At 49.8% G+C, this 19,665-nt stretch overlaps 1 protein-coding gene across 1 annotated transcript in view; it reads right to left on the bottom strand.

Moving 5' to 3' along the window:
- Positions 1-18,808, bottom strand: part of EXT1 (exostosin glycosyltransferase 1) — a 185,801-nt gene extending 166,993 nt beyond the window's left edge. The window contains exon 1 of the mRNA XM_063327440.1: positions 17,289-18,808. Within this exon, the coding sequence (XP_063183510.1) occupies positions 17,289-18,250 (962 nt within the window). The 5' untranslated portion in view covers positions 18,251-18,808. The remainder of the gene's footprint in view (positions 1-17,288) is intronic.
- Positions 18,809-19,665: the final 857 nt, after the last annotated feature.

The raw sequence follows: 19,665 nt of genomic DNA on the forward strand, positions 1-19,665 counted from the left end.
GTGTCAATGCAAGGGGAGCAGTAACCGTCCACTCCACACCACGGGCCAGGGACATGAGGCTTACCCCATCCTCGAGGGATGGTAACCAAGCCCCACTGCTGTCAAATCACAGCTCAACAGGGTTATGCACAAAAGTATGAGTTTTCTCATCAAACCACAGGCCCACTACACTGACCTACACCACCGACGTGCTCCTTAACACCAATGTGCACGCTGCCAATCATCTGGCAGCCCAAATTTGATTAGTATTAAGCAGAAGGACACAAACCACATTTCTGCCAAACCAGCCACAGCATGTGGTGCAGCATTTACATGGCATTGCCTCCCGCGCGGAGGATGCTGGCTTGATCTAACGAAGCCAGAACTGGTCTAGTAGATGACACCCAGCTTGCCACAAATCTGGGTCCACATCGCTCCCTGCACAGCATATCTGAGTGGCTTTGGCTTCAGAGACCACTTCCCAAACAGAGATCACACCGCTGTGGTAGTGATGCCTGCTCCATCTGATCTGTCGATGTGTCATGTCACACCTAACCCCACAGACACGCTTTTATTCAAAGAACCTCCTCTGACTAATCTTTACTTCCTCTGTGGGGGGGTTGAAAGCAAACTGACAGAGCAGTGGTGGCTTCCTCTTCAAGTCTTTTGAGATTCCCATTCAGCTCTTCTTTTCTGGAATCACAGCTGAATTCAAAAGCTTTCTGAACACACATACCTCCCAGGGGTGCAGCTGCAGATGTTTTGGAGCACTCATCCTCCTGAGCCTGGAGTGAAGAACCACACAAGAAGTCCACCGCTTGGCACCGGATTGCAGAAGCCCTGAAACCTCACTTTCCTGGCAGCTGTACCGTCAGCTTGAGCAGAGCCAGGAGATCCCTTACCTGCCCAAGCTCAAAGGAAAAACATGGAATAGCTTGAAGTAGAGTTCTTCAATGGGAGCAGAGATCTTCAGTGGATTGTACTACCTACAAAGAGTCTCACAAGTGACTCAAGCTGCCCAATGTGAGTTCAAGCCAGTTCTTTCTTCCCTCCCTTTTTCACCCTACTTCTCTTCACAGGACCACACTCAATGATGGAAGAGTTTGTGTTAAAGTGTCATCTACATAAAGGTTGCCAAGAAACTTTGAAGACAAGTGCCACACAATGTGTGCAAATAACAGGATTTCACTTTATGTCACATTTAAAAGAAAATGCACCCAGTGCTACCACTCTGCAGACAATGGAAAAGAACAAATAGCAAGTCCACATCACACCAATAGCACGGCTGAAGCTAATGGCGTGAGGGGGGTTGTTTTCCCCCCTACATTTACACTGGCAAAGTGAAATCCATTTATTCTGGAGAAACGAGGAGTCTGAATCAGAAGCTACTCAAACTTTTAAATACAATTCTGTCGTCACGAATGCAAAGCAGCTCTGGTCTCAGAACGTTTTGTAGACGTTACGTAATTAAGGACCAGTAGACCTTCCAGGGAGATATCTCCCAATTCAACACATCAGCGAAGTGATACCCCACAACAAAAACCACACAACCAACCAACAAATAAAGATGAATTCCAGACCTTGCATAAAAAAACCTAAGGAACATTATATAGTGTGTGGGGTGTCAAACATCTCGGACCATGTGACCTGTAGCTGGACTTTGCAGCCTCTGACACACATGGCACATTTAGCTCACGTGTGACACAAGACTTTGCTGAAAAAGGACACATTTACACACCAGCCTGCAATCTGACACACATCCTCTGCTTCTCCGCAGGCTTCTATGTGAATAGATCAAAGGCTTCTGGCCATGGAAAATAATGAAAGCTCACATAAGGCAGCGGGTGGCTCCTAACACCCTACCTGCTGCCGCCGGCCATCTCCTGCCTGAAGACCCAGAGCAGCCACAACAGTGCTCTGAAACAACTAAAGCCAGCAACCTGCGTATTACACTAGTATCCCCAGGTAAGATGACAAGCAAAGCATATTTCAAGGAAAACGTATTTTGAGGAAATGACTCCAACACAGGGCAGCAGCAGCTCGGCACGGGGCCATGCCTGGGCGCTGCTGCTGGCCAGGGCTCGCTGAGGGAGCATCTCCTAGCCTCAGCAGCTCAGTGTTGCACCATCGCAGCCGCTTTGCAGAACGAAAGATGCAGGGAGTGAGGCGCTTCAAGACGGGGAGATTTTTCTCTCTGCCAGGGTATCGTTTAGCAATTTGTTACGTGCTCCCAAGCCCATTGTTTCCGAGACTCGGGGAAGAACAAAAGCAGCTGCTAATCAAGATTCAAAATTACAAGGCTCGCCTTGCAGAGAGAAAGCAATACCTAAGTCATATCTGCTTTTGAGAAGACTACAATTCACATAAAAGCTGAGTGAAGCTGTATTTCCTCTTCTGTCACTTTAATTAATTGTGGAAAGAAGAATAGGGTCAAAGCAAACATATTCCGAAGTACGCTGGAGTTGAAGGTGCCTTGCAGCCCCACAGCTTTTTGTTTTCATCACAAAAAAGTGAATTTTTGCTTATTACTATTTTAAAGAAAAATAAACAAACAATATGCTTAGACTGTGAGTTTTCTAAGAGTATTTGGTTTTCACACTTTACCTTTAGAACAGCCATAAGCCACTCGCATGTCTCTCTTTAATATCTAATTGGTTTAAATGATCTAGTTCCACTTTTTCCCAGAAAAAAACTACTAGCACATGGCGCTGGGAAGGGCTTTTGCAGGGTTACAGCAGGATGAAGGGAAGAAAAAAAGCGTACCACCCAACAAATAGCAATCCTAAGGTGAAATGAGTGTAACTAGCTGTTCAAAACTACTGAATCCATCACGAGGAGCCACGATGACCGGACCGGAGGTGGACCAAGCCAACAATGCCTCAGAGATGAAGATAAGGCAGCAGTCAAGGTCAATCAGAACAGCAACAAGGGCCAAACCAAACAGTCCTCGCATACATCCAAGCACAAAGGTGGATGCGTGTCATCATCCTTATGCTGACCAGGATAAAATGCAGTTTAGGGCCCACAGCCCAGAAACGCTGACCTCGTTCGTGTGGCCCGCAGATTTTTCTCCCTCTTACTTTACCAAAGCTTTCAAATAAAACCCATTGTTTGGAAGGGGAAATTTTCCAAAAAGAACACAAAGAGGCTCTTCCCCAGCATTAGAGATCCACTGGTGCTGTCCCGTGCATGCACTCACACTACCTTACGCACCGGGGTTGGAAACACTGTAATAACAGATTCTCTACTAATTTGGAGACGGGCTAAAACCATACAAAGGCATCCTTTATCTTACAAATAGACCAAAACAAGGCAGAAAGGAGCTCATTCTTAGGCTTATAAAACAAGCCTTTACAGATAATTATGTTTTATTACTCTTCATTTTATGAGGATTGTGTTATACAAAACAAATACCAGATGCCTATTTGTTGCGCTTGTGGGGTGGGGGGGAGGAGAAGGAATCTCTGTGAGCACTGCTGTAAGCAGCCCTGCTTTTAATTAAACGCAATAAATGCATAAAAATTAATACTGTTTGAAACCAGCAGGTAGGAAGCAAATGCATGAAGTATAGCTGCTGAAAGACCTTCTCCCCTATTGCTTGGGGCTGGTGCTCTCTGAGCAAGGCTCCCTGAAAAATTAATACCAAACTTTGCAGATAACCAAAAGCTTAAAAAAAACAGGGGTAGACGGCAGGATTTAATGCTACTTCTGTGAGAGAGACACAAGGACTCAGGAAAACCTGTAGCTAAGAGTCAAGTAGCTTAAAGATTGGGGGAGGAAGGGAGAGAAGGCAAGGAGGTGTGAAGGGATTTCTGGCAACCCTAAAATAAAGCGAGCATCCAAAACGGGCGGGATCCTTCAACTGTTGACTTGCCAGACTCATACAACACGCTCCAGAATGGCCTGACAGAGCGTGGAGGACCGGACCCCACGCCTGAGCTGAGGAACACGCATCTGAAACGCGGGGACACAACCGGAGGGAGGCACGCACAGCACGCCTGGCACAACCGCGAAAATGGGACACAGTTCCTCAAGGACAGGAAAACACAGCCAACTTCCCAGCAACAGCCAGATGTCAGCCAGCCACCCCCCAGGAGGCACCACTAGGAAATCTATTTCCCATTTTCAATGGTGGTTTCCTTTTTCATTTTTAATTGCATTAAGATCCAATCATGGGGTGACAATAGACACTTCTTACTTAAGGCCGATACCAGCCCTACATTGTAAATCCGGTTTTCAACATCATGCCTGATAATGCTTTAATGTTCTGCAAAAGAGACTGAAATTGTGTACGCAGGATTTCATTGCAGTGGGGAGCCTTTTTCTAGAAAGATTTTTGAAAAAGAGCGATTCTAAAGACATGGTGCAGCAGTAAGGCAAGGTAAGTAGCAGTGGGATGGTTTCTGCGCGTTGCTGCTCATTTCCAGGTTTCCATCTGTTGTAATTATCGAAATTGAGGACGGGTCTCCTCTATTATCCTCCACCAGTGCATATTCTCAATCTACTTCCTAATGAAGTCTGTTTACAAATATTCATTAGATTCCATGCTTTATTAGCCCAGTCAGTTAATTACAAGACCACGGTACCACAAAATGCAATTATAGTAATCAGTGCATTGATTATTGTGAAACACAGTTACCCTGAGACTGAAGTTAAAGTAAATGAGAACTATAACCAGCAACCAAACCAACAGGGCAACCTGGGATCATACCAATACCTCTAAATCTTCAGATCTCCAGTTTTATGCTCAACCACCACAGACAATCTCACCATTAATTATTTTACTACAACCTGCGTTGGAAAGATTTTTCATTAAAAATGAGAGAAAAGTAAAAAACCTTTTTGCTAGAAAGGACTGTTATTACAGGTCGCCAGAAATAGCTAACAGAACAAAAGCTGAAAACCTGTTTTCACTGCAGTTCACTGATGTTTTGATGCCCAAAGCCAAGAGACACATGTCCTAATGGCTCTACCGGTTATTTTGGTTCTTGGCAGCAGTAACCAAAACGGACACCAGTGGGCTGGGGGCAGTGAAGAAGAGCCCTACGAAAGACAGCAGGTGCAAAGTGCAGTGATTTTTTGATACCTTCAAACATTTATGACAAGGATCAGGCTCACTCGGCACAAACATAGAGCAAGAGTGCACCCAGACCGTGGGGTGCTTGACCTTCAAGCTCCACAGCAAAGACAAAGCAGGGCTTGGGGAAGCAGCAGGTGAGAAAATAGCCAGCTCCATGGTTAGCTCCACGTCAAGAGACACGAGCAAAGAGTTTAGAGATGAGTGAGGATTTGGGGCTTCCCTGAGGCGGGATTGATGGTCTGAGGCCGATCATATGAGTTTCAACAAGGCCAAGTGCCGGGTCCTGCACTTGGGTCACAACCACCCCATGTGGCATTACAAGCTTGGGGAAGAGTGGCTGGAGAGCTGCCTGGCAGAAAAGGACCTGGGGGTGTTGGCTGACTGCCGGCTGAATATGAGCCAGCAGTGTGCTGAAGAAGAAGGAAAATTAGGAAAAATAAGGAAATTAGGAAAAATTTCTTCACCAAAAGGGTTATCAAACACTGTAATAGGCTGCACAGAGAAGTGTTTGAGTCACCATCCCTGAAGGTATTTAAAAGACATGTGATGTAGTGCTAAGGGACACGGTTTAGTGGTGGACTTGGTAGTGCTAGGTTAATGGTTGGACTCGATGATTTTAAAGGTCTCTTCCAACCAGAACGATTTGATGAGCTGAGGGCATCTGAAGCCCTTGCGCTGGATGAGGAGCAGCACCTGCACGTGGCCAGGCGACGGGTGGCTGCTTGCCCAAGCCACGGGTGCTCTGGCCAGGGCAGGACACACTGGGTCTCTGTCCATGCAAGGCCCAGCTGGGGGCAACCAGGCACTGCTCAGATCTTCCATTTCTCCTCGCCCAACCTACAGCAACCCAGAAACAGCATTTACAGGCAGACGGGATAATAAGGTGATGGGTTGTTCTTACCTGAAGGTGAATGACCGCCTCCTGCCATCAATAACTCAGGTACTTATTTCCTAACACGCCACGTCTACAGAAGCCATCTTCCAAGGAACAAAGCTAAGACTTTAGTACTGTTCTCCGCAATTAAATTTTGGGAAGGGCGTAGAAAAGCAATCACATTTGTGTATGTGTGAGCTCACAAATTAACCCCCGGAACTCTGTTTACAGCAGAGGGGTCATTTATGAGGCGAGGCGAGAGCAGCAAGCGCCCGTACCCACTGGCTTTGATATGTCACCCACCGCCTTCACAGAGCTCCAGCCGCTCGCATGCTTTGATTATCCGAGCTTTCCCCGCCACTGCTTCCCTCCGTCGCTTTAATCTCGCCACAACAGCACCATGAAAAGAAAGGGGGAGAGGGAAGAGGGCGAGAAAGAGAAATAAGAAGAGAGAGAGAAAAGAGATTTGTGGCTGAAAAGTCAACTTGATGGAGGAATCTGGAAAGATCTGACGTGTCGTCAGTGAGATGAAAGCGCTAGAAACAAGGGATGTGTCGCGTGTGTATTAAAATGGTGGCATGATTCTCATAAGGAAAGCACATCTTTGACACCTCCTCGAAATCACTTATGTAAAAGAGCCACCCAGCAATCTAGGACTGCTAAATTTAGCACCAGTTTTATCTTTTGTCGAATATGCATAAAAACTCCTCGAGACATGTGTCCAATGCAAAACTAAAACAAAACTTATTTTAAAATCTTGCTTCATCTTATCCACATGCCAGACCAACCATCAAACCAGAGACGACACCAAGCAGTGAAGGGAAACCTAACACCAGCTTGATTTAAAACTTGCAGAACCGTAATTAAGAAAATAGGCAGGGAAGAGGGGGAAGAACAGATATGGACATGCACGATCGCCTGAAATATTTCCCCACCTTCAAAAAACGTCGCCTTGAAATTCCTACCTGCTTCATTCACCTTGCTGCTATCAGATTTTTTTATTACCCTCACTTTTGACAATTTCTCTGGCACTTAGTATGCAGGAGCAGTGCGCAGGAATAGATCCCGCTGCCATAGATAATGCGGTTCTAAGGGAAACCCATCAATTGTTAATGGCCATGCAAATTGTTGAAACTAGAGAGTTATTCACAGTTATCTCGCTGTGATTTGGTAAGTGTCCATGCCTGATGTGATCACTCACTTGATATATTATTCCATTACAATTCAAGTAGTAGCCTTACCTTTCGGGTTTAGGGGAAAAAAGCGTGAGAGGGAGTGGGAGGGTGAAGGGATGCTATTTGTTTTAAATTATTTTAAACAGTCATACACATACCTTCTCGTGCAAAGGTTTTACAGTACAATAAATCCCTCACCGAGACTACAGGCATGCCTCACTGAAACGTTTAAATCCCTCCGATCAGAAACTAAAGGAGTTTAGCATGCCATTTCAGAGCTTGATCTTGCAAAGCACTTTCTTACGTTTCAACCGTACACATGGTTCCCACATCCTTTGTGGCACTGGATCTTCCAACTGCAGGGTGCACCCTTTTATATTTTCTGATCAGGGTTTTCTACTGCTTCTGCTAAAATTTGCTGACATTTAATAAGCTATAGGCATCTCCGCAAATCCATAATGCATTCACTCTCTTGCAGCACCAACTTACTGATCATTAATTTTCAGCTTTATTGCGGCTCCAACATATCAGATGCTTTTTTTTTTTTGCTTCTTGTCTGAGATTTATTACTTTTAGCAAAGTGTACTTTGTTCTTTTATTTTGTTTGTTCATTTTTAAACAGCCCTTAAGGGGGAAACGTTACTCTTCTTTTATAAAGTAATTCTGAAATCACAGTATTAAAAAATAAATCCTATAATTATGTTTCCCATTAGGATTAGATAAATTATAATTAATTAAAAGAAAAATCTGCTAGCACCCAGCACAATGGTTGGTGGCAAATCAAGGAGATGAAACATTTATGTGTTTATCTTCCTGAAGCAGCTGAGTCTATAAGCAGACACACCCAAACAAGCCTTCAGAGATATAAATTCAGACATTATAAACAAAGACTTGTCTTCCCTTTAGACAAAGGTTCTGATTTTTAGAAGCAGCCTCTGATTTCATTCTTGCAGACTACAACAACTACAATTTTGATGGGCTTTCTAGAAGTTACACCCTGAACTACCTGAATTCCACCAGGAATTCCAGCATTGAGATAAAACGTCTGCAGTTATTCACGGGGCACAAAACACAACATCAGAAGAAGTTGAGATCTCCTAGAGAATGAAGAAAATCAGGATTCCTAACCAAACTCTGCCACGCTCCCCCCTCTCCGGCACCGCTGTTGGGCAGGCAACGTTCTCCATCAGCCTGAGGGCTGTAGGGGTCATAGCGCACACTGCAGTTGTAGGAAATGATTTATACTATCCTCCTTTTTACATCCTTGGAGAACTAATTATTAATTGGACAGGGCCCCCCACATACACTTTGCAAATGTTATGTATGCATTTTCCATTTAGGAATCACTGCCAGTATTGCTTTGTGCAGCCCGTCAGCATCACGCTCTCAATTTTGTTTAGGAGCTGAAGAATGATTGATCTTATTGATTTGTGTCAACGGTCTGACATGGCCACATCGACTGGCGGTAATTTTGTGGGAGGAGCTCGGAGGGGAACTGGAGATAGCATTTTCTATAACACGACATCCTGCTCAAAGAGAAAATGTCATCAGAGATGCCTGTACTGCCATCGACGGGACCGCACTGGGGCTCAAACTGACACAAGTGAGCAACGAGACATTTCCCATGACCGTGTTTACAGCAAATCCACTGCTAAACACTCGACTGTATAATTATAATCTATTACAATTATGCAAAGAACTAACATTTCAGAAAGGCCTTCTCATTTCCCATTCTTAGCACTGAATACTTTTGTTTTGCAGCCAATCAACTAAATTAGCCCTAATTCTGTTTCATTCACAAACACAAAGAGTATATTAGAGGGAAAAAAGTGAACCAACGGGAAATTCACTTAGGAACCCGGGAATTATTTCGTTTTCATGTATTTCTGGACGAGAAACCATCACAGGGAAAAAAAGTCAACTTAAGGCAGAAGAGCTTTACTGAATTTGCTAACGGTACCATGGGAGGCCTCAGAGCAGCAATCAGAAACGTCAGCGCTTCAGAGCCTGGAAAAGCAGTGGCCTTTGGGAGCACCTGCGTGAAGCAAGGGAAGTTAAAACGCTCATGATAAAAAGCATGACCATGTATCCTGACCTAGGAAGAATGTCAAAAACCCAAAAAGTTTTTGTAGGGATTTCCCCCCATACACACAAACAGCTGCTTTATGCTGCTTCTGACAACTACCACCTTTTATCGGAAAGTCACAATTTAGACCTTCACTTACTGATGCTTCCCGAGAAGGGGATACAGAAAACACTGATGAATAACGTATCAGTTTCACACAGCACTTTCTCTAAAAAACGTTATAAAGCAATAAGGTAGACCGCAAAAACACTTAGGGAAAGCAAAGCATTCTTCCCCATTTTAAAGGCATACGGAAATGTAACCACAGTGGCCAGTGGCAATCCTCGCCACCCTACTGCAGCCCCAAGACCACGAGTGCCACAGGAAGGAGAAGGCAGGAGGTCCTGCCACAGCCCTGCCAGCACCACACTTCACCCAGGGACTGCAGGAGTGCGGAGAAGTCTGTCTTACTGGAATATGAAATGGGAGCCTGACTTAGCCAGCATAAACCACCCAACTCTAGAACCTTTCAGGGAACACTGGCTTAGTGCCCCACCTGCATCCTTGCCAAGGAGACAGCACTACACCACCCAAAAAACTGAGGTTAAATCCAGGGAAAACATAATACATTTAAAGAAAAAAGCATCTTCTCTCTCTTGTTACGAGGAGGCCTAACACCCTTGACTGGCTTAAAGTTATGTTTTCTTACTCCAAGAAAAGGTAACATTTTAGGAAGTCAGATCACATTTGGAAAGCCATCAGACCGGTGGCACCCACACCGGTTCCTTCTCTGCAAAGCAATTGGGTACAACATTTTGCTGAGACAGGGCCTTTATTTCTCAAAGCATTACTTCCCTTTTCTCATGTGAAACAAATCTCCTCTCTTTTGTTCTCATTTGGAATTCACTCCTTAAACCAGTTTCTCCAGCAGCGTGCTGGTCTCTCTGCCTCTGAACTGGCCCCATGCGCCCGTGCTGGTACACCAGGACAGAGACTGCTCTAAGCATGCCTCTCCGTTTCTTCCAGTGCATGGGTGTCAACTGTTATAAAGGATAATTTGCTCCGCAAGTGAAAGAAATAATGACTCCCGCCGCGCTCTGGCCTACATCCTTACTCCCCCCCACACACCCAGTGCCACGGCCCCCTCCTGCCGCAGCTCCCTCCCTGCCTGCTTCAGAGATGTGGATGGGGATGAGTTATCATCAGCACCGCATAGCATCGATGCTCCCTCCAGTTGACTGAGGAGGCTCTTCAATTCAGGGCGAGACAGTGATGATGTACGTCCTGTTTCCTCCTGAAATTTGGATTAAGAAAGAGCAACACAAAGCTTTACGTAAAAGCACAGCATAGCTGGATGAACACAAGGAGGAGGAAGAAATCTACTGCTCAGTGTAAACCACAAGAAAGTTTTGAAACCTGTATGTCCCAAAATACTTGGCAAAGCTGCAGAACCTTAAATATAACCTGAAGTTATACTCACACATTCCCACGTGCTGAACTAATCTCCATACAACATGGGAGAGGAGTATATATCTTGCATCATCCTCTCGATATAGCCAAGTCCTTGAGAAGTCAGTCACCCTAGCAGTACGGAGCACGGCATTTAACTCCCTTCACAGGCCAAACAGTTATCTACGTACCTACTGATTATTTTTCCCTGGTTAGCAAAACGGTTTGTTTACCTAAGACCACAAAACTCTGTGGATTTTCTGAAAGAAACCCTGCAGAGAGAAAGGGAAAACAATCACAGATAATACTCCAGAAATCATCAGATTACAGCACGTTCTCTTGACTCACATCTGTTGAGTAAATAAGTGCTTTGTGCCGACCAGTTTCATTTACCTCCTTCTCCCGCAAGCAGATGCCGGTTTACTCTCCAGTGCGCTGTTCCAGGGCTGTATGTGGGGCAAAAGGATTATTTCCAGCAGAGTCAAACCAGTAGCCTTTTTCGCTCGGGTCTGCCTTGAGCTGAAACTCCTCTCGTGCAATCCCATCCTCTCAGGGAGATACACCACTGCCCAGATGCAAAGGGGTCCATGGCTGGGAACACTCCCAATGCAGCAGGGAGCAGCAGGCAGCAGCACGCAAGGAAAACCACAAATTTGGCCATTCCTCTCCTTTAGGAGCAGTTTCAATGAAGCTCACCTTAGCCTGGTACAAAAAGTCCTGCACAAGTCGGGGTTTGCCCTGTGAAACTCCCCGCCAGGGAGGGTGAGAAGGTGGGGGCACCGCAGGACACTCTGCAGCACCTTCTCGCTGAGGGCACCTCGCTGAGGACACGGCAGGCCTTCATCTTGCCCAAACGGGCAGCTGGAAACATTACTTTTAGCTCAGTTCTGATCTGGCTTCAAGAAACCCTTCACACCACCCATTTCATGATTAATTGTGCTTAAAATTAAAATGATGACTCGGATCATTTTTTGGTTTGAGTTCTGTTCTATTGCCAAGCACCTCTTTATTTGCCAATAAATTATCCTAGAACAATTTTCCTAGGCAGGAAAAATAAAAGCGGAGCCCCTCTGGCTGTGAAAGCAGTGTTCACCTACTTTTCTGCATACAGAAAACGCCTGCTCCGAACCAGATCAGCCATCTACTGCAATGCTTTGTCACCACAGAGCCTCATATGAGATGCTTCACAGAAAGATGCAGAAAAGCCTGGGGCAAGCAATTATAATAATAACTCGCCCCACAAGAAAACTTAATTACTTGAGGTTAGGAGGGCGCCTGGTTTAATGCCGGCGGGCAGGGCGGGCTCCTCTGCCGGTGCCTGACCCCACACACCCGGCCACACACGCCGCGGCGCTCGGCACCGCTGGCACAGGGAAACGCGCTCGTGCCCAGGTGTCCACCCTCTTCCACCCCTTTTCCGAAAGGGAAGAGCTTGGTGCAAATGGCCAGGCTGAGGATCGCAACCACCAGCCGCTAATGCAGGGATGCTCCTTTTGCTCCCAGCTCCTGCCAGGGCATCAGCCCAGAGCGTCCCAGGTGGGAGCCCCTACCCCCCTCTAGGGCACTACTTGCAATAAATCATCATTTAAAAGGCACATAAGGACACTTTGCAATACACAGAGAGAGCAGGAGGAACACGCTAGAGCAAATCCCTTATTTCTCAGATGTACGTGAAAGCTTTGTTATTTACCTGCTTGCTGCATTTTGGAATAAGCGCATTGTAAACCGGGCAAATTTCCAGTTTCTTGAAAATTGATATTAAAATAAAAAAGCAGTCTGGTGGGGATAGGTCTCTGCAAGAGCCAAGATACTCTGGGAAAATGCCCAAGCTCTCTCAGTAGTTCTTGAGTTTCATCCAAGCTCCCGAAGCAGCCTGGTGATATACAAGATGCACGGGCTGGTTCCCATCTCACTTCAGATGTCCCGGACAACAGCCACCCTGAACTTGGGGCATTTCTCAGCCCTGGCCCAAACAGCCGCAAAGGAGCTGACTTGTGAAGGCTTTAAAATATTTTTCAGAAAATATTCCAGTAGTGATTAAGTGTGGCATTTATATTTGTATTTTAACAGAATACACTGAAGCTCAGTACGTTGAAAATACCGGAATCTCAGCTTTGTTTGAAACATGCACACACATGTGTATGCAGCGTCTAGATTATCACCACATGTTGGACGGGCATGCCTAAGCCTTACTTCACATTTTCATGCTGGTCTCGCGAGCGGCAAAGTCATTGCTAGTGTCTAATTCCACCGCTTCTTTTTTTATATATGTGTATTTTATGACGGGAAGGAGGCGAAACTAAAAGTTGCTTTTGTTCCCATTCTGTGCTTATTGCACGACTGTAACCTTTGCTTAGGACAGCATTTTCACGGGCAGCAGGTTCAGCCGTGATTGGCACATGTTCCACCGGTATGGTGCACACCAGGTAAGCCTACCAAAGATCAATGAAAATGTTCAGCTGGATATTTTCACCTGCTCAATGCTGTCGTGTGCCCTGCAGAGATGTCTCACAGGCGTAAGCACCCGGCGTGCTGCTGCTCTCTCCCTGTCCTGCCAGCGCCCAGCAGCCCCAGGTAGACCCATGCACAGCCTCCTCCCGCAGGCTCCTCCTCAGCCCCACGCTCTAACCTCCTCTCCCAGAACTAGTCCCACCTCGTGAGGTCCTCCGTGTTCTGCCTGCCTTTCTCGGTTCAGTCTCGATCACGCAGGCTTTCTGAGCACTGACTAGCCGAAAAACTTAAGTCTATAAAGAACACCTCCCTACACTAGTTGTCCTCCACCGAAAGCTCACATTTCTCCAAAAAGCACATTTTCTGCTCACTTCTCCTCCTCCATCCTACTCCTTTCAACCCTGTTCATTTGTTTTACTCCTCTGTTTCATTACTATCATTAACTTCAGCTACTCGGCACAGATACGAGCAAAAAGCCTCCTTGAATGAGTTTTTGACAAGACCTTACATTTTTGGATACCATCACTCTCCCCATCTTCCAAGGGCAGGGCTGTTGCAGATCAGGGGATACACCACACATAACATTATTTACTTTCCTAGAAAGATCCCCATTTTGGTGCAAATCTCTTTTTTTCATCTGGCTCTACTAGAACATTGCATTCCTCCATTTCTTTCGGTATCCGTAGTCATTTATATTACCTTCCAAAAAGTAATTATTTGGAACCAGTTAAGCCTGTACATGAATTCTGCCTTTGTTTAAAACACATTGTACATATGTATATATTTAGACTGTCATTAAATATTTAAGAGGCTGTCTTCAAACTTCAGCAGCAGCACTGTTTATTCGCTTAACCCTTTGTGAAACAGAAAGCTTGATGCCGAAATCTTACCGTGAAGAAATTCAGAAAGCCCAGCTGACCCAGCACTGGGTGACAAAGGCCAACTTTGACAGCCAAGTGCACCATAAAGAAAGAGTTTTTCTTTGTTTTCCTTTATATGCTGTTTGCTAGTAGTCCAATCATGATAATGCAATTCATTTTAGTCTGCATCAGCTTTATCTGCTGAGATGCATAACTGGGATGCAAATTAATTAGCTGTAACATAGAGATGGATCTTTCAATACAATTCAGGGAGACAGTCAAATACGCACATGCCCTTCCCTCCTTCCTCCAAGTTAAATAAGACACTCTATGCCTTTTCCACAGGTCACGAAGTCACCTTTCTTGGCTTTTTCAGTCTCCGAGAGAGGAAACAACGCATCCTGCGGACAGGCGGATCTGGTTCAAACCCAACACCGAATGTCGCACTGTGGATGAAACCCCATCACAACTAACTTGCAGTGTGCACTGGCACCAGGCGTAACGCAACATAACACCACTCTCCTGTTGACATGAGATTACCATGTTTTAAAATCTGGTCACCTAATGTACCCGGCTTGGCAAGGCCTCATCTAGAGCAAATCGCTCATATTTCGCCCTGGCAAGGACCGGTGCCGCGGGGCCAGCTCTCCACAGCCAGGGCACCCACACCCCTGCCTTCACACCAGGTGAAACAGCATAAGTGGCACAGCAGAGGATGGGAAAACCGGCACAGAAGAGCACAACATGCGACTTTCCCAACTCTATACGGATACACAAATACACATATCTTGGAGAATGCATTTTTCTCCTTTTTGATTAAAACCTTGAGGACACATTGTTAAATCCAAGCCCCAAAAGCCCCACAAGAGCAGCTCTGCGTGCAGTTTTCAAGGCGCAGTTGTATTTAGAGACATTTCTTTCCCAAGCACTACAGACTCATTCATCATCGGATGCTGCTTTGGGTGGGGTAAATAGCGGAGACCCTCCTACAGCTTTCACACCTGGGTTACGCACCGGCAGAGAAGCATTTCAACCATCGGACTGCAGTTACGGTTCCCTGGGGATGTGACCTTGTCGGATTTTATAAGGGAAGCGGAGCACCAGGCGTGGTCCGTGTTTGCCGGGGAGAGGCAGAGAAGGCAGGCCACTGCAGGACGCCGTGCTGGGAGATCAGCAGATGGCATACTTTGCTGCGAATCAGCACCGAAGCGGGCGTGCGGAGGGGCAGCAGCAGGCTCGGGCAGGTGCACTCGCTCTGGTAAGACGCCAGGCTAAAGAGCTTCAGCATTTGCCATTGCTCGCCAGAGCGAGCCTGTTCATCTCAGTGGCCCAACCACAGACTCAGCCTCGATTCTTGGAGTAATCTTATTTTCTTGTAAGGATCTTTTCTTTTTCTTTTTTTACTTCCTGTCTTTAACAGTAGTGTGGCAACGAATATTTAAGTCCCCATACCCCACCCCAAACACGGCTGCATCTTAGCAGCAAGTATGTTTTTTGTATACCAGTTGGGTTCACGCTTCCATATCCCCTGAGGGTTGTTATGTACACCCGTCGCTACAAAATAAGTGGCAAAGACACATTAGGAGGGGCAGAACTTATGGGGAGAAGTCTATCTTTTATTAGAACAAATGGGATAGCTGGAAAAAAAGTGAATATGGCCCTACTCACATCAAACCACGGGAGAGTTTGTTTTCATGACAATTCAGCAGCACGCATGCTGTAGAAGGCAGTAAATAACCAGGACTTTACCTATCTATAAATTTGCTCCAATTGCTGAGATCTATGCCAAAAACCAGCACAGCCCGCAAGGCTACAATTGTCAGGTCTCCCTTCTTCCCTTCCCCCAAAAATATTCCCTAAAAAGGGGGTCACAAGCCAAAGGGACCCCCAGGTCACAAATAACATGAGCGTAGTATCTCTACTGATGACTCAGTACCGCCGCCGTATCGCTTCCACATGCGCATCACTTCACCACTCGTCCATCAGTTTTCTGAAAGTGAATGGGATTTAGAAGTCCACCGGTATTTCACTGCTGTTTCCTCCCCCTCTATGGCGGATTTACAGTAACTGGAGGGTGAGCAGAGTTCACCCAGGCACACACAGGCTTCCCGGCGCTGCGGTGCCAACCTTCCCCGTCTCTCCCAACCCCCTGTGGAGAGTTTCGGTGGAGAAACAGGCAGCCAGCTGGAAATTTCAATCAGCCTTAATGCCACCGTAGTTTCCTCCCGACTGCTCTCCAGGAGTATTCTTCCACCCATATTCCTCCGTGCTTCGCAAACCCCTCCAGCCGTTGGCAGCTCTTGGTGCAGCTCCACCGTGCGCTACTCAGCGCTACACGGCTGGTCTGTTTTAATTCAGCGTCTAACTCCTGCTACATGCAAAACATTCTCATGTGAAAAACTTCATACGTATACACCTACTCTGCAGCCAACATAGCGGTGGTCGGCATTTAAATGAACTAATCAGTTGCAAACGGCTTAGTCAGCATCGCCGTCCTGGAGGCAATTCCCAGGAAGCGATTTTCCCGGCAGCTATATATACAAACCTGAAAAGCAGACTGTAAGACAAGGGTAGCACCACAGCGACACAAAACCGGGCTACACAGTGACATTACCAACAGATAAAAATCGGGGAAAGCCAAGAAACCAAGCATTCACAGAAAACACATGCTCTGCCCGCACCACCGGTGTATCCCTCTCACATGTAAAAATCAGAAACTCAGAGACAGGACATGAACGCAGCCAGCCTTTCTTTTTCCTCCTTTCTTTACTGATGCTGTGCTGGTTTGAAGAGAGAGGAAAAAGACAGCGGGGCAAGTTACTGCCTCGCCTGTGGAGATACACAGACACCGGCCAGACGCCGGGCAGTGCTTTTTGGAGAGAGCATCCTAGCAATCACCCTCAGCAACCAACCCACCGCAGGAGCTGGGCTCATGCGCGCACCGAAGGGGGCTGAGGACTGGCACAAACTTTTGTCTCGGGGCAGTGAAGGCATGGGGCATCGACCCTACGAGGCACCGGGGGGGACGAAGGGCAGTGCCAGATGTCAGAGCATCCTCTGGCAGCATCTTTGCCGCTGGCTGGTTTGCAGAGCCAAAGGGCTGCAGATACAGGTCATCAGTCCCCAAGGCTGCGGGGACACCTCCCTGCCATCTCCCCCGGCCAAAGCAGCACAGAGCCAGCCGGCAGCCTCGCCGGGGACAGGAGGAGCGACCGACCCACCCAAAGGAGAGATCGCAATTTCTCTCCGGCCATCGAGCAGCCGTCAGCACCTCAGCACACATCTGCCCAGCAGCCAGGGCATGCCAGTGTGCCCCTGGGGACGCGTGGACAGGGAAAGGACACCGCTCACTTACTTTTCATATTCGGCGTTGTCTCGATCGCAACGCGAATCCTTGTGCTTTTGCCAGTCTTTGCCATGCTTGCAGGTGGTCAGGAGGACAACATCCTCTCCGTTATGGACGTGATATAAGGCATTCCTGGTGTCTGACCCTATCCCCGTCAGGTACCTTTTCCCCTTGAATACCAACATGTACTTCCTGAGAGGAGGGATGGTGTTAAACCTCAAAAATCCCTTCTCCCCTCCTGTCCTAGGATGATCCTTAGAAAAGAGCGGGATAGAAACGTCAAAGTTGGGTCTGAAGTTTTCAGTACTGATGCTGGCTTTGGCCAGCATTGCCTGGCCGATGTCGAACCCCACATCCTCGGTGTAGTCGGGCCAGGTGCCGGAGTATAAATTAAAAATCAGGTGGTTTCTGCCGTTGTTCCACAGGTGGAGGCTCTGCACCTTGGAGCGGAGGTTGTGCACGTACTGGGGGGAGAGCTGGTCCCGATCCAGCGTGTCCAGGCTGAGGACGAAGAGGCAGGCCTGCCCGGGGTCGGAGGTGTAGAAGCGGGAGCCCTCGATGGCGGCCAGGACGTTCTGGTAGCTCTCGGCGATCTTCTCCCCCTTCTGCTGCGGGTACACGTACACCTTGAAGCCGTTTTTCCGGCACTGGCCGAAGTCGAAGCAGGACTCCATGCGGCACCGGCGCCCGCGGTAGAGGCCGGCGCTGGCGTCCCGCCGCTGCCGGGGGGAGACGCGCCCCCCGCCGCCGCCGCCGCCCTCGGGGCCCGGCCGCTCGGCGGGGGCGAAGGGCCGCAGGGCGTCGGGGAAGCGGGGCCAGGGCCGCTCGGCGCCGGGGCGCGGGGGGGGGCCATGCCGGCTGCCGGGCGGCGGGTGCCGGGCCGCCCGCAGCCGCACGCCCCCCAGGTAGAGCAGCAGGGCGAGACAGGTGCCGGCGGAGAGCAGCGTCAGGTAGCGTTTTTTGGCCTGCATGTGTCCGGCGGGGGGTCCGGGGGGCTGCGGAGGAAGGCGGGGGCGGCCCGAGCTCGCCGGGCGCCGCTCTCAGCTCCGCTCCGCCATCTTCCCGCCGGCGAGCGCTTCAAACTCTCTTCGCCCACCTCCGCTCGGCGCCGTTCCCCAAGCCGCCGGCCGGGGCCGCGCATGTGGGCGACCGCCGCAACTTTTCTCCCCGCCGGTCTCTCAGGGGCGGCGGGAGGCGGCGGCGGCGGGCCGGCGGCGGCCCGGCGGGGCGCCCCGCATGCACTCAGGGGCCGGCCCCCCGCCGCGGGGCGGGCACCGGGGCAGCCCCGCTCCCGCCTTCCCGCGGCTGCCTGCCCTCTCCTCCGCCACGCTCCCGCCTTCCCGCCCCTCCCCTCCCCGCCAGCCCGGCACGGCACGGCCCGGCACGGCCCAAGCCCAGCCCGGCTCACAGCCCGCCGCCGCGCCGCAGCCTGACGAAGCCCCGCATCGCCCGGCGACCCCCGCCCGCGCCCGGCGCCGCTCGCTCTCCGCCGCGCTCCCGCTGAATGGCCCCCAGCACGGAGCGGCGGCGGCGAGGACCCTCCTCCTCCCTCTCCTCCTCCTCCTCCTCGCCCCTCCTCCCTTCCCCGCCTCCCCCGGGCCGCGGCGGCAGCCGAGCCCCAGCGCGCTGCCCGCCCTGCCCCGCGCGCTGCCCGCCCCGCGCGCTGCCCTGCCCTGCCCGCCCGCGGGCCGCGACCCCCCGCGCCTCACCCGGCCCCCCGCGCGCCGCCGCCCCCGCCCCGGCCCCGCCGCGCTGACCTCATCATCCAGCCACGCAGCCCCGCGCCCCCATTGGCGGGGCGTCACGTCCGGGGGGGGCGGGGCTTCCGCTGCACCCATTCATAACCCGGCGGGCGGGGGGCGCTGCTGCTGCCCTCTCCCACCCCTCCTCCGGTCCCTGCCGGACCCGGCGGCGGTGCTGGGGGCGGGGGGGGGGGGGGGGGGGGGGGGGGGTGTCTTGCCCAGCGGCACCGGTACCACCGCTCCCCCGGCTGATATCCGGCGAGGCCTGGCCCAGCACAGCACCTGGGGGGCTCCTCCTTCCCCCGCCCGCCCGGTGCAGCCCGCACCCCGCGGCTGGGGGCAGCCCGGTCCGGCCCGGCTCGGCTCTGTGCCGCCGCCGCTGCCCCCTGCCGAGCGCGGCGCCGCCGCGATGGAGCCACCCCCGGGGCACGGCTGGGCTGGGAGCGTACCGGGGGGAACAGACACAACTACCCAAAAATGGGGGAAAACACAAAAAAAGCAATTAAGAGGCGCCCGGGGACGGCGTGGGCCGGGCCGGGAGCCGCGGCTGCCCTCCCGTCTCGCCGGTGGGGAAGGCAGAAGAGAGGAGAGGACATGGCTCTGGTGCCTGCGCTGGGGCTGCCGTTAAATCCAGGGACACCCAG

The sequence above is a fragment of the Chroicocephalus ridibundus genome, chromosome 2, assembly GCF_963924245.1.
Source record: "Chroicocephalus ridibundus chromosome 2, bChrRid1.1, whole genome shotgun sequence".
Taxonomy (NCBI): Eukaryota; Metazoa; Chordata; class Aves; order Charadriiformes; family Laridae; genus Chroicocephalus; species Chroicocephalus ridibundus.